Raw genomic sequence first — 14,336 nt, 5'->3', positions numbered from 1 at the left:
AAGGGGACATGCACTGTCAACAACACTACATGACAGACAGAGGAGGGGGAGGAGGAGGAGGAGGAGGGTGCAGAGCAACAGCTCTCTTCCAGACTTTTCTTTTGTGCTATATTTATACAAAATAACAGCATTTCATTTAAATAGAAATGATCGTTCTCTGTGCTGAATTTCAACGAAATCTCACACAGCAGGTTTAAGGACACAAATCTTTTATAATCTGTAACATTTTTTTCCCTCAACAATCAGTGGGAGGAGAAGTATTCAGGTCTTTTACTTGAGTAAGTAAAAGCAGAAGTATAGGAATTCTCCATTACAAGTAAAAGCCCTGAATTCATAAAACAATCTCAAGTAGGCGAATGTAAGTATCATTATCAAAATGTACTTAAAGCAAATGTAGAAGTACTCATCATGACCCAGAATGCCAGTTTTATACAGTACACATTACATTATTTGATTATGGATCTTTTAACATCAGCCTTTTATTGTAGCTGCTCAACAAGGAACTAATTCTAACTACTTAATATTTTGTTGGGTTGTATAATCTACAACCATGCATCACAACTTGTAAGATAATCATAGGTTTAATTTGTAAAATGTAAATCCACTGAGCAGTAAATAGGTCTTGCTGTCAGCAGAAGCAAAAACCAGCATAAAATATAAGCATTCAAGTAAAATAGCACTTAACTGTACAGCCTATTGAGTAAAAGTACATATACAGGCCAAACTCAGTTTTTCATTTCAGATCATATTTAAATACAATAAACGAATGTTTTGTTTTTGTACCACTTGGATGTGGTGATTTATTAAGCTATAAAAATCATAAACAAAATAAAATCAAGTAAAATCAAAACATTACAACGTCAGTGTAGATGTAAGATGAAATATAAGTGGCAATAACGAACCAAGATTTCTGTGTGTAGTTGCAGAAACAAAGTGGAGAGCTGTGTGCTTATTCATCACACGAAGAACAGTAGGCCTCTGTGTTGATGAGGAAGCGTTTTGCTGGATATAAGTTATGGGGCAACTTCAAAGAAATTTCCTTCACCTCATTCATCTTATCTGTTGATAGATATGTTAGAGGTGAGGTCCACACTGGCTCTCGTGGGTTAATTGTTACTTATATGAGTAAGTTACTGGCTAAATAAAACCACAGTCAGTGTGCCAATAAGGCCACCGCTGACCGAGGAATGCGCTTCGTCATCACAACTTTCCCCTGGGGGTAAATAAGAAGAAGGAGGAGGAGGTCTGGGAGGAAAGAGGAGGAGGGCACTTCTCAGCTGGGACTTTCCTCACCGCCCTCCAGAAGAAAAAAAAAGTTCAATCACTGGGCACCACGCCGGAGATGTTCCCCGGTGCCGCCACGGAGGAAGAAGAGGAGGAGGAAGAGGTATGCGGACCTGTGCGCGGTGCTGGGGCCGCTGGGGCAGTGTCCCCCTCCGCTCGGGAGTATTACTTCTTCTAATCCCGCCGCTTCTCCTCGCGCTCCAGCTCCTCGTCGTCGGACCGCGGTTACCTCGAGCTGCGAGGGCGGTGGGGCTGGGGCTGGGGGTGGAGGAGGAGGAGGAGGAGGAGGGCGCGGTTGCCTTTTCCGTTATCAGCATCGAACCGGAGAGGAGCTCGCGCCGCTGGGGAACACCGTCCCGGCGGCGATCGCGTCTGCAGGTAAAGGAGGAGGAAGTAGAGGTGGAGGATGGGAGAGAGGAGGGAGGAGACACGAGCGTATGAAGGATGAGAACGAAATACACTGGCGCCAGGTAAGCTGTGTAGCACGAGGGATAAAGTTTAATTGAAATGTTTCAGAGTTTTTGCTGAAGCACTATTTAATGAAGTACATAACAGCTGTAGACTTTTGGGTAAAAAAAGAGACAATTCATATATTTAATATTAGATGAAAAACTCTCTCTTACCCCAGTTGATTTTATGCCATATTGCTTACCTTAACGCCAATAAAGATAAAGGATCATTTAAATGCACTGAAACTGAACAGAGCAAGGAGACATTCAGTGTGCTCTAAATGTTCAGTGTAGGGATCCAGGTATAAAAAGATGCTGTGGTTTCTTCCTCCAGTTTATTCATTATGCTGGGCCAGTTAGTGCACAGTCCCTGTAAATTATTACAGACATGATGGAACAGGTGAGGGCAGAGGGTGAGCACAGCGCTGACCCCAGATCAGAGAGAGGTGACAGCTGTTCTCCCTCCCTTTTGCCCCTCAGCTGCATAATGCCTCAACCTTCATCTGTGCTTGTTTGTGGGGTGGATTCATCTGTCCGCTCTTTACCTCAGAGTCCTTCCCTTCACCCCCCCCCCTCGCCATCTCTCTTTCATTCTCTTTTTTTCTCTTCACTGTCTCTTTTTCGGCCCAAGGCTAAAATGCTCTGACTCATTCTGTGAATCATCAGCATCACCCCCCCCCCCCCCCCCCCTCCAAACGAGGTTGCCATGGTGACATGGGGTTCAGTCTGAGTCGGGTTTGGGGGGGTGGGGGGGCTTTCTCTTTTGACTGTGTGTGTGTGTGCATTGCAGCGCCTCAGGCAAATGTGTTACCAGCAGGACTAAGGTCAGGGGCTGTGACCTGCCTCTTCAGCACTCATACCTGGGGCAGGTGGTGGTGGTGGTGGGGGGTGCTAGCAGAAACACTCACACTCATTACTGTCATTCCTATGCATTATTCAACCCTCCCCTTCCACAGTCCCATGAATCTGTATTTCTTGCACTGTAGCATCAATATATTGATGTGTGTATCTGTATGTTCCCAGGTTGGATCCACAACACTGGAGGTGCAGCCGTGGGCGGCCGACAAGCCGTCATTCACAGCAGAACTCCATCGTATCATCACATATATCACCAGGCCACAGGTAGGTTACACTGCTGTCAAAAAGAAACATCCCACCCTCTTAAATAGTCGTCTTTCCCTAAGGTGAAAGGCAATAATTAAAGAAAAACATTCTCATCAAATTTCAGTGACTGAAGATGTGCAGTGTTTTTAAATGCCCTTTAAAAGCCCCTACTATTGCCAACACAATTTGGATGATCTTAATTTGACTTTATGAAATTGTTATGTTCTGTAAACTCGGATATGAAATACTGTGTAGAGTTATAAAGGGTTAGAAATTGTTGGCCTGTGACCCTTTAAATCAATCTCCATAGTTCAACCAAAAATCTGTTTTCACCTCTTAATTGTTTCATTTCAATATTTTTTACTGGCCCGAAGAGGTGAAACAATCCAGTATTTTTATTAGAAAAAAAAAAAAAATGCAAAATTTTAAGAAAAGACTAGGCCCTGATCCTCATACTGGGAATCACTGGTCCAGTATATAGGGCCAAGCTTGATGGTCTCAGGCTATACTCTGGCTCATGGGACCTACAGATGCTGTAGCCAGGAGTTAGATCTTGCCAAGACTTATAATCAATAAAACTTCACTTTTTCAACTACTACTACTTCTTCAGTTCACTTTTTCACTTTTACAACTGCAGACTTCCAGTGTGGGGGTTAACATAGCAGTAATATGATCAGTCAGGCGCTGTCAATATGCTGGCAGCAGAAATCTGCCAAATCTGGAGCCAGTAAAGCCTTTCAGATCCAAACTGGAAACTCCCAAACAACAGTTAAGTCTTATGTAACGCCGAGTGCAGGGGAACTGGGAGGGAAAATTATATATCTACTGATTGAACCTAGCATATTCTGTTGATTTTGCTCTCTAATTATCCAATACCTGCCACAAATTAAAATCTATGATCATCACCAGTTGAATATCACATTTAAGAGTCGGTTTTATCGTCTTCTTTACTTGAAGTCACAGCTTACTATTGCACACATTCTCTAGCACAACTTCTCCCTCAACTTTCTCTCCTTTTAGTTTTATGTTAAATGTATGTAAGGCTCTGTCATGTGACCTCTTTTCTCCTGTTCATCCCCAGCTGAACTGCTCCAAGGTTTTACCTCCAGGTCAGGCTCAGGCTTCACACCACTGGCTGCTGTGTGCTGAGGACTGGCTCCTCCCAGCTCCAGACAGACCATGTATTGCATACTCCTTCAGGTGTGTCCATACGTCTCCACAGTATACGCATGTGTCAGTGTATGTGCTGTGATGCTTTTGCATTCATATCGCTGACAGAGTTGGAATAAAAAATGCAATGTATTTTTAATCATGCCTGCAATAATCCTTAACCCACCTCTGTGCTCCCCTGCCTCTCTGTCTGTCTTTTTGTTTTTGTCTTTGTCTCTCCAGTATGGATGGAAGAGATGTAGACTTCCTCGAGACTGTGTCAGGGCTAGGATGTGAAGTACATAGTTTTGATCCCAGCAACTCCAATAGGCCCACATCTGATCGTCACCTTGGCAACCGTTTGGCCAGTAACCACGGCAACGGAGGTGTGGTCAGACAGCACAAGATGTGGCTGGAGTGGCGCACTCCAAGGAAGCGCAAGCCCAAGACGAGAGGCAACCCGGGTAGTGTTTCTCAAACACTGGCAGACATCATGGCAGCTCTGGGACATCGCACAGTAAGACACACACACGCTCCCACACACACACATACACACACACACACACACACACACACACACACATGCACACACTCACAGAAAATTTAGAGAAACAGTGCCAAACAAACATACCTTAAGAGTCTTTTCACCCCAACATACCCAGAAAGCTCTCTTACTTGTACGTTCCCATGGCAACAGGGCTCTGCGCCATCCCTGGCTGCCATGGCAACAATTTAAGTGAGTGAATCACACGCTGGCCCAGTTACATCCTGCAGCCACAAGAGGGAACTACATGCCTACAGTTTGAGTATGTGTTGGTTGTCAGAATAATAACTGCTCCAATATATCCATTTAGAAATATACGATAATGATTGATTTTGAAATATTTTGCTGTGCTGATTAAGACTCTGCCAAGAAACAGATATGGTATGGAAAGCAGTAAGGCTGGACAACTTGAAAAATCATAATTTTTCTTCTATGTTAAAATATAGACAGCAACAAATTGCACTGAAAATGGACAAAATGTTTACAACTATTGCAATAACAACAGCAGTTTCCTGATATTTTTAGGGTGGCTATCTCATTATCTGTCAGCAAAATGTAGTTTTCTGATTTGGACATTTTAAAATTTCATTTGTAAAACACATATTGTATTTTATATTCATATTCAGAGGACAATATTAAATTTTTATTCACTATATTCACCATTCTCTTTAGGTTCACTTTTTGTATGCTGATCCTGCTCAGTGCCGAGTGGCGGGTTTTCCAGAACTGGATTGAATCAGGAATTCTGCACAGTGTCCATCATCTGGTTGCCACAGTGCACTTGCAGTGGGCAGGGTTTGAGGTGGGAGGAACTGATGAGGAAGTGCTCCGCTACTGGTTCAGCATCCTACGGGGTCTCCAAGCTTCTGGGTTCAAGCTGGTTTATATCTCTGCAGGGGAGGGTCACAGTGTCCTAAAACAGACAGTAATAAATGGTCACAGCTCCTACACACTCAGCTGGGTCAACACAAGACACTGACACTCACACACAAATGGGCACAGGCACACACACATGACTAGACACTGTGGATGGCCTCAAACAAAAAGAACAGGGGGCTTAAAATAGTTGGTGGAGTTTCTTACAGTGAACTTTTTCCCCCCTTTCTTATCAGGCATTTCCTAACATGACATCTCCCTCTAGTGGAGATGAAAGGATCTTCATTTTTAGGACTCAATTGTCAGAGAGAAAAGGTGTTGTTTTTGTACATAATACTGCCTAATTTCACCAAATATGGAGCAAGAAAGGGGCTTGATGATTTTAATGGACAACAGTGAAATTATTTAATAGATTTACATATTTAGTTTTGTCTCTCAGATACTGGACTGGGTCCTAATTTGTCCTTTATACAACAGCTGTCTGGCAGTACTTTTTTTTCATTTTTTTTTAAAATTGAACCATAAACCTGTGATTTTATCACTATCACATCCTATTATTATCATACAGTTTGGCCCGTTTTGCATTAATTGGATCCAGCTGTAGTTTGAATGTAAATTCAACAAATAATGTAGCTCGAGCAGATTATTTGGTTTATTTGTGTACATCTGTAGGCCTTAAAATGCTCTTATGTGCAATAATTGTTTACATTGAAGAGAAGCTTAAATTTTATTCAGACTGATTGTGCCTACTGTGAGATAAACGCAAATTCTTTCATTATACTGATGTGTTGCACTGCACTGATTACTGTACAACAAAGAAAACAATGAAACCATGTAACAAATTTACATTTATATCAAAATAAAATCCCAAATAAAGCCAGAAAACCTTTACTATTGCTTTGTGTGTCCTCTGATAACTGGTAACAACAGGTTTTAATTCCATAAGAAAACTGGACAGATGGACATAGAGGGGGCTGTAAGAATGATGAATGAATATAGTTATATTACCTAAGATGATCTTAAGTATATTTGAATAACATTTAAGTGTAGTTATTTAATTACAGTCTTTGTGTGCTCGCTTAAACGTACTCTGTACTTGTGACATAAAGCGAAATCAAAGAAGTGGCTGCAACAGTAGCTTAACTGTTTTTCAACACAAATACGCCTACACGTTGACTCTGCACCGCAAGAAAAGACTGATAATTGTTAACATATTGCAACATTCAAGCAAACAGGTTGTCACATCATTTTCCACACGGTCATAGGTTCTAGGCCACTTAATAAATGATTTAATCTTTACTTGATTCTACCATAAACCGTGTGTACTTCCAGTTTTCCTGGGCTAAACTTAGGTAAAGGATGCACTTAACACTCACCCGGTGAGGTTCACAGGACAGCTATTTATCCTCTTAAGTGCTTTTCTCCACAGTGAGGTCTTATTCATAAAGGCCAATGCCAGTCATTCCTCGGACTCGTTCCAACTCGCTGAAGCGCACGTAGGAATGTGCGCTCCTGCCTCCACCCTTCGTTACGCAAATTACGCACAGATGTTTGCCACTAGTAAGGGTGGAGTTGCGCTTTTTACGTTGAAATTTCCACATCCTGTACACATCAGAAACGGCCGACAGGCTCAGCAGCCAATCAGCTTTGAGGAACTTAGTTGCTCGACCAACCAGAAGTTCGCAACTGCGGGACTTCGGTGAATCTGTTTCGCTCGTCCGCATACTGCACGGCTTAACATTTCTTGTGGAAATCTTGAGATAGAACAACAACCGCTGAATAAGGAGAGCTTACGGTTGCCACTTTTGACGGTAAGAAAAGTACATTTAGTCGGTGTTGTTTTCATAAAGCAAAAAACGTAACTTTACTTTTGTTTGGCTGTTCCTTCGAGATAAGAGGCGGCTACAAGTTACTTCCTGCTCTGACAAGGCCGAGATCCCAAGTTACATTTTAGCTCATAGCTAATGTTGTTGGTGCAAAAGTGTTACGTTTCCAACTTTTTATCCTGTAGCTACTTATTTGGGAGTAAGTTCACAGCGTATCCAAGATATTAAACTTCTAGACAGTGAAACCTGACTAATTTCGGCTTGTCAGTGTGACAGAGAGCGGTTGACTGTAAGTTACAGCCCAGCATACCACAGACCACACAGCCCGGGTCTATTTCAGCTGGATACAGCTGAAACAAGGCGTACTTTTCATGAAGACAGTCATAAGCCTGACATTTAAACGATGCTCAGTTTGTTAATAAAGCACAACAATGCGGCTGTCAACTCGGGAAGAAGTGCAGCCATTTGTATCCACTGAGGAACACTTGTATCATGACTTCGCTCTTCTCAGAAGCCCCAACGTTAACATGAAAAACTTGTAATTAAGCAACCGAAATGGGGAATAGGAAGCACTGCAGGGTATACTTACAGTAACAGTAAGCTACACTCTGCAGAGTCTGCAGTCACTGCAAGTCTCTGAGCGCCTGTGGGAGCTGGCATTTTCTGAACAGATTTCATATGGCACTGTCTTACTGCTTTTTGTGGAGAGTTGACACACTTGAGTACACACTGACTGTAACTTGCTCAGTATCAGTTGAAATATTTACTCTACTGTAAGCAGAATGGTGCAGAATTATTAGTCCACCTACTTTCCCCATCTTTTTATCTGAAGTTTCCCAGTTTCATTGCCGTGAGCTGGGTGTATTTTGGATCTTTGCTGAGTGGAGCAAAGCTTTAGTTTTGCTTCTGCTTTAGCTCTGTCTGGCTCTGTGTTTATTTATATGCTGTGTGTCACATGACTATGTGACTTATTTAGGGATACAAGTAACAATTATTTTCATCATCAAGTAATCTGCTTATTATTTTTTGATCAGTTTTAAATTTAGAATTTGTCATAAACCAGTGAACCAAAATATATTTATTTTAGAATAATACAGAATATAAAAAAGCAAATAACCACAGATGCATGTAATATATAGTAATATATAATAATACATCTCCCACATCAGTGCCTCAGTGGCGTGCCATAGTTTCTTAATGTTTCTGTATCTTTGTCATGATTGACCTTCCTTCTTTTCCTCATCAGGGTTGGGCTCCCCTACCCACCACACCCCATCATGCCTTTGGTGACGAGGAATATAGAGCCGCGGCATGTGTGTCGCCAGACCATCCCCTCCAACATCCGCAGTGAGCTGGAATGTGTCACCAATATCAGCCTGGCCAACATCATCCGCCAGCTCGGCAGCCTCAGTGAGTGTTCGCTGTGTTGGGTGTGAATGTGTTGGTCATTAGCATATGGTGTGAATGATTCATAACACGTGGCAGATGACCCTGACATGTTTATGTAGATATGAATGATAAATATGTATACAGTATATTGTGCATGTATGAGACAAATACTTTCATCTGTACAAATCATAAACTCACGTGTTTCTGCGTGTTTGTAGGTAAGTATGCGGAGGATGTGTTTGGGGAGCTGTTTGTCCAGGCTGGAGCATTTGCCCTCAGAGTTAATACACTTGGAGAAAGAGTTGATCGTCTGCAGGTTAAAGTCACACAGCTGGACCCCAAAGAAGAGGAGGGTAAGTGCTCCCACATGTTATTGTCACGATTACTTATTGTGTTAGTGCTAAAGTAGTTCATTGGTTTGAATACAGCTAAATATAACAGTAAATATTCAGTAATATTGTCTCTGTTTCTATCAGTCTCTCTCCAGGCCATCACTACTCGTAAGGCTTTCCGTAGCAGCGTGACTCAGGATCAGCAGCTGTTCACCAGGCCGTCTCTGCCACTGCCTGTACAAGACACCTACACGACCTGTGATCCGCCTCCACCGCTCAACCAGCTCAGTCAATACCGGTAAGACTCAGCAGACACAGAAATACACATCCAGGACTCACTCACTCATTCACTGGAGCTCAGCATGTAGGGAATAGTAAGGCCATGTGCATGCACGTGTTTGCATGTGTTCGCATATGGAAACACCCACATACATGCTGTTATTATTGTCATGACTGTGCCATGAACATGCATTATTAAAACCCACCTCTCTGATGCATATGCATTCAAATGTCATCAAAGAGTGGATCTCAAATTGTGGCTAGACTATAATTTTGTGTGTTTGTCTCAGTCTTCAGTGATAAGCAGAGTGAGATTTGTATCTTGTCCAAACATACAAAGACTCTGTGTGACTATTTTGAATGTGAATGTGGTGATAATTTTCCCATGACAGTTCTAGCACACATAGTACCTACTGTGGATGTGACAAAGGAAAGTTGTTTCTTCTAAAGATCTCTTATGTTAAGCTGAAAAGGGAAGTGTAATGACTTGTTAATGCACTGACACATAGGGCAGATAAAGATGTAAGATGACATGAAGTGTAACTGATACCCACATGCAATTATAATGGTTGTAAATGGTCGTCTGCAGGGAGGATGGGAAGGAGGCCCTGAAGTTTTACACTGATCCTTCCTACTTCTTCGACCTGTGGAAGGAGAAGATGCTGCAGGACACCAAGGACATCATGAAGGAGAAACGCAAGCACAGAGTGAGACGCAGAAACACGCTCATACATACAAAAGCATGAGTCACTGAGTTGAATCAAGCAGGTTACATCAAATAAAATTTAGATCCAACGCTCATCTAACTGTTTTTTTAATCACTGTCTCCTTTCTGAGTAGAGGGAGAAGAAAGACCATCTGAACCAACGAACACTCAATCCTCGAAAGATCAAGACCAGGAAGGAGGAATGGGAACGCCGTAAGATGGGAGAGGAATTTGTGGTGCCAAAGAATGAAATGATGTAAGTTGAAAAACTGACTGAAGTGAGTTGACGTCTCAGAGTTGTGGTCACCCACAGACCCAAGAGGCTTTAGAGTGCATTACAGCAGAGATTAATGACATGACTTCATTATTTCTCTGTCTAGTTAACACAGTAAAAGTACAGAATGGGTACTCACATGGCAAACCCCTCTCTCCCTTTTCTTATCAGTCAATCTGTTCGCAGTGATATGGGTGGTATGTCCTGTCCGAAAATGTTCTCAGGGGGTTGGGTGTAGAGCTGGCTGTCATTGGCAGACTGCAGTAAACAAATGTGTGAGTCACTCTAGGCCGTAGGGTTGTAAACATGTAAAATAGACTGTAATGCATTATCAGAGCGAAAGCACAAATCCAGAGTCAGTTGATAGAGTTGACTAGAATGAGTGTTTTAGTTTTTTTTTCTGCTGTATATTATTTATTCCTACTTTTCTCTGGCTGTATGAGCCACAGTGTTTGATCCGTTTTCAAACTTGATTGTACTATGTCATCCTCTGGCATGTTTTTAATGCACATGCCAGACCTGATGAGTAAAAAACATTACATTGAAGGACAAGCCATTCTCTTTGCACTTCTGCACTTTCTGTGCTTGTTATTTTTGATAGCTGTGTGAACCAGTCACCACAAGTGACAGGAGTGCTATTTGTGTCTGCTGCTTTAAAAGCATTCATGATACTTCCTCTTTAAATGTTTCATTATAAATGCTCATAATCAAACAATACATGACCAACAACTTCTAATTAAGGTTGTAAATGTCAGGTGTTGTTTATCGTGTTTCAGAGATTCAGTGATGGTTTGAATTTATTTTAAGGAATTCTTCTGAGGGTCTGAATGGGAGTATTGGGTCTGGAGAGGGCTTCACTTCTGAAGGCCTTGAGCAGAGTACTGGCTCCTATGCTTACGATCCTAGCTCCCCTCTCTCCATGCCTGGCTCTGATGACTTCCTGCCTCCTCCACCTCCAGACATGGCGTAAGTAGCATCATACATGTAAGCCCACACATATGGCCAACACGCTGCCACCCCTTCTAACGTGTAGTGAATGTCCAATACATGTTCTCTCAAGATTATAGGGATTGTACACCCATTGTTCACTTTCTGTGATTTATTTATTTTTTTTTGTGAACATGAGCTGCTGAGGTTGTAGCTGAAGAAATTCAGGGTAAAAACAGGGAAATGAAGGGTCACATTTTCCTTTTATCTCTAACTTCAGCTCTGCCACTTACAGGTACAATGATGGACAGTACGGAGCGCCAACCCAGAAGCGTGTCAGCGTGCTCAGTCCATCCCACCCACCTCCTGCTCCCCCCATGGCCTCCTCTCCTCCCAACTCCCGCCCCAACCTTGCCCCTCCCCCCGCACCTCCTCCCCCTCCTCCACCCTCTGGTTTTGGGGTCCCCCCACCTCCCCCTGGCTTTGATGCCCCGCCTTCACCTCCCCCTCTCTCCTCCTCTCCCTCTGCCTATCCCTCCCCACCTGCTCCCCCTCCTCCACCTACTATGTCCACTGTTTCTCCTCCTCCTCCGCCACCCATGCCTCCAGGTGCTGGTCCTCCACCGCCTCCTCCTCCACCACCTCCCCCTGGGCCTCCTCCCCCCGCCTTTAATAACTCTGCTCCCCCACCCCCCTCTGGTGGTGGGTCAGCACCCAGCTCTGCTCCCAAACCGCAGCCGGCGCCAGAACCAGAGGGTGACGCTCGCAGTGACCTGCTGCAGGCCATCCGACAAGGTAAAGTGGATTATGTGCTGATAGCTGATTGACCATATTGACCATGTAAAATGCAATGCATTGTTATTACACAGTAAATCAAACTACCCAACAGAATAGCTGAAATTAGCTCTATTTAAACTGGCTATAACATTAGATAATAATAAACCTATATAATATATAATAAATGGACAGAGAACTATTCTAGATTATTGGTACTTTTAGGTTTTGAGTTTTCTTATAGACTAAGTTATGTTTGCATTCAGTTTTGGTGATCAAAACACATTGTGTGTACTCTTGAGACTCAACAAACTTGTCAAATGCTTTTCCTTTAAAACATTTGTGTGTGGATTTAAAAAAAAAAAAAAAGAAAGAAAGAAAATCCTGGATTGTTTACATCTTCTTATTCTTTACCTTTACTAATGCACACTGTGTTTCCTGGCGTGTTACTGCGGCTAGCCGTTGATGACTGAAATAGCATGAAACTTTCAGATGGAATGTGTATATCAAACAAAAGCAGACACCCACTTGTAAAAACATGGCTCCATAGCGCCCCTGGTGGCCAAAAACTCTACAGGGTAGAACTTGTAATGAAGTATTTTTACATGTTGGTAGTACTTTTCTCTAAATATAAAGGATGATTGTGTGTGATTACATCTCCTACCACTGGTTAGGTAGAAAACATACCTTTGTTTTAAATTACAGCTTTTATTACATGCAAACTGTTCATCAGTATACATGAAGAATAGCGCTAGGAAGAAGAAGAGAGATCACCCACCTATGAGCTGCCTCATTAACGCAAGATGTAGCATAGTGATTTATCTTTTAACTGTCATCTTTGTACATTGATATTTAACAGTGTGTCTGTGGCTAGAATGACAGAATGCTGCTTAAAGACTATGTAGATGTTGTCCAGGCATGCACTCATTCTAAATGTCTAACTCCCTTTTAGGTTTCAACCTCCGGAAGGTGGAGGCACAGCGGGAGCAGGAAAAGCGGGATCACTTTGGAAACGACGTGGCCGCCATCTTGTCCCGTCGTATTGCCGTAGAGTGCAGTGACAGTGAGGATGACTCTTCAGAGTTCGACGACGACGAGTGGTCCGACTGATCATCATCCCTGTTCACCTTCACTACCACCTTCGTATCTCTCCTCAGCCCTAAAACAGAATACATTCTTAAGTACCGGTGGATCGGAGGTCCATGTTCTGTCTGTGTGTGTGAGTAAGACAGTTTGAGACCACACGTGACCTATTACTAATCACATTCCTTGGCTCATTTCTTTCTATTTATCCAAAAATGATTCAGATGGTGCAAAATCTGAAGATGAGCCTGAGCCCGCACAGTTGTGCCCCAGTTTTGCCATTGCTTTCACTGGATGACACACCACTGTTATTGATATGAGAGTGTTATGTGATGTGATGCACGTCTCTCTGCTGAGTCTGTGCGTAAACCCATTGCCCCTGTCCTTATCTTAGTGTCTGGTAGAATCAGGTGCCCTTTGCTGCAGGCCAAGTGCCTGATTTTATCTGCTTTAGTGTATCGTGGCAAAGGATAATAGAGAGGGAGCACACACACACAGGCAGGCAGCCTCTTCTGTTCACAGTATTTGTATGTACTCAGTGGAAAGACGCAAGGTGTTGATGTCAAAACATTCTCCTTCATTAATAGATTATATGATATAGATGTAAAATTTATATTACATATCGATTCATATCTACTAAAGATGCAGTCCTCTTTAAATCCCTTTAAAAGCACAGTTTTACTGTCACTTTTCTTCCCCTCACTTTTATATTCAGTCTTCTTTTTCTGTGGTTGTCATGGGAACAATTGACTTGTGGATGAGACCTGGTTGTGTCTTATAAACAAACTGATGAATGAATTATTCAGTGCGATAGGGGAAGTATTGTCAGACACCTGGGGTGTTTGATGAGATCACCATACAGAACATATGCAGACATTTAGCACAAACATCATGTATTTTGTACTGTGTCTCAGCTCTGTTTTGTATTTCTTCCTGCCATTTTTAATTTCAAACTTCTCTGGGGGTGAACTATTTTCTGATGCTTTAATCATCGGTGCTCAGTGTAGAATGAGGCAGCCTTTTGTCTCCTGCCTGATAAGTGTCTTTTTTATAGTGCATTTCAGTGTCAGTGCAGGTTTATTTTGCTCATCCACTGTGGTCACTAATCACCTTCTTCAAAAGAAATTAACAGTTGCCATTAATGAGTCAAATGTAGAACTGACTGATGTTTGGTGTGGACCACGTATTTTTCAAGTGCCTTTTATTTTTAAGTCTGTGTTAAAGCACAATCGCACAGCATGCTTAGCCAAAGTTCTGCTTCTCCTGCCTTAAATTTCCAAATGATTCTAGTTATTTCAATAAAGATAGAGTGAATTACAGTGATTGTTTAGACTTCTTCT

The 14,336-nt window shown here is 42.4% G+C and overlaps 2 protein-coding genes across 2 annotated transcripts; both read left to right on the top strand.

Moving 5' to 3' along the window:
* Positions 1–243: 243 nt before the first annotated feature.
* Positions 244–5,351, top strand: LOC108897784 (probable methyltransferase-like protein 24). Its single transcript, XM_018697562.2, has 5 exons — positions 244–1,662; positions 2,757–2,855; positions 3,919–4,037; positions 4,230–4,503; positions 5,203–5,351. Exons 1-5 carry the CDS (start codon positions 1,390–1,392, stop codon positions 5,263–5,265), a joined length of 828 nt encoding a protein of 275 aa, XP_018553078.1. The 5' UTR covers positions 244–1,389; the 3' UTR covers positions 5,266–5,351.
* A 1,715-nt stretch (positions 5,352–7,066) lies between these two features.
* On the top strand, positions 7,067–14,315 carry wasf2 (WASP family member 2). The gene is made up of 9 exons (XM_018697559.2): positions 7,067–7,217; positions 8,479–8,642; positions 8,840–8,974; positions 9,098–9,251; positions 9,822–9,939; positions 10,073–10,194; positions 11,020–11,178; positions 11,435–11,934; positions 12,866–14,315. Exons 2-9 carry the CDS (start codon positions 8,510–8,512, stop codon positions 13,021–13,023), a joined length of 1,479 nt encoding a protein of 492 aa, XP_018553075.1. The 5' UTR covers positions 7,067–7,217; positions 8,479–8,509; the 3' UTR covers positions 13,024–14,315.
* The last annotated feature ends 21 nt before the right edge of the window (positions 14,316–14,336 follow it).

This window comes from Lates calcarifer, linkage group LG3 (genome assembly GCF_001640805.2).
Source record: "Lates calcarifer isolate ASB-BC8 linkage group LG3, TLL_Latcal_v3, whole genome shotgun sequence".
Classification (NCBI taxonomy): domain Eukaryota; kingdom Metazoa; phylum Chordata; class Actinopteri; family Centropomidae; genus Lates; species Lates calcarifer.
The sequence above is the reverse complement of the archived record's forward strand: the minus strand, read 5'-3'. Positions and strand labels throughout refer to the sequence as shown.

What these genes read in the sequence shown, in the direction of transcription:
- LOC108897784 (XM_018697562.2), top strand. Translation starts at nt 1,390, where the DNA reads ATGCGGACCTGTGCGCGGTGCTGGGGCCGCTGGGGCAGTGTCCCCCTC. An exon ending in GGCGGCGATCGCGTCTGCAG is followed by an intron (nt 1,663 to 2,756) that starts GTAAAGGAGGAG and finishes GTATGTTCCCAG; the next exon opens with GTTGGATCCACAACACTGGA. An exon ending in TGTATTGCATACTCCTTCAG is followed by an intron (nt 4,038 to 4,229) that starts GTGTGTCCATAC and finishes TTGTCTCTCCAG; the next exon opens with TATGGATGGAAGAGATGTAG.
- wasf2 (XM_018697559.2), top strand. Translation starts at nt 8,510, where the DNA reads ATGCCTTTGGTGACGAGGAATATAGAGCCGCGGCATGTGTGTCGCCAG. An exon ending in GTGCCAAAGAATGAAATGAT is followed by an intron (nt 10,195 to 11,019) that starts GTAAGTTGAAAA and finishes ATTTATTTTAAG; the next exon opens with GAATTCTTCTGAGGGTCTGA. An exon ending in CCTCCACCTCCAGACATGGC is followed by an intron (nt 11,179 to 11,434) that starts GTAAGTAGCATC and finishes TGCCACTTACAG; the next exon opens with GTACAATGATGGACAGTACG.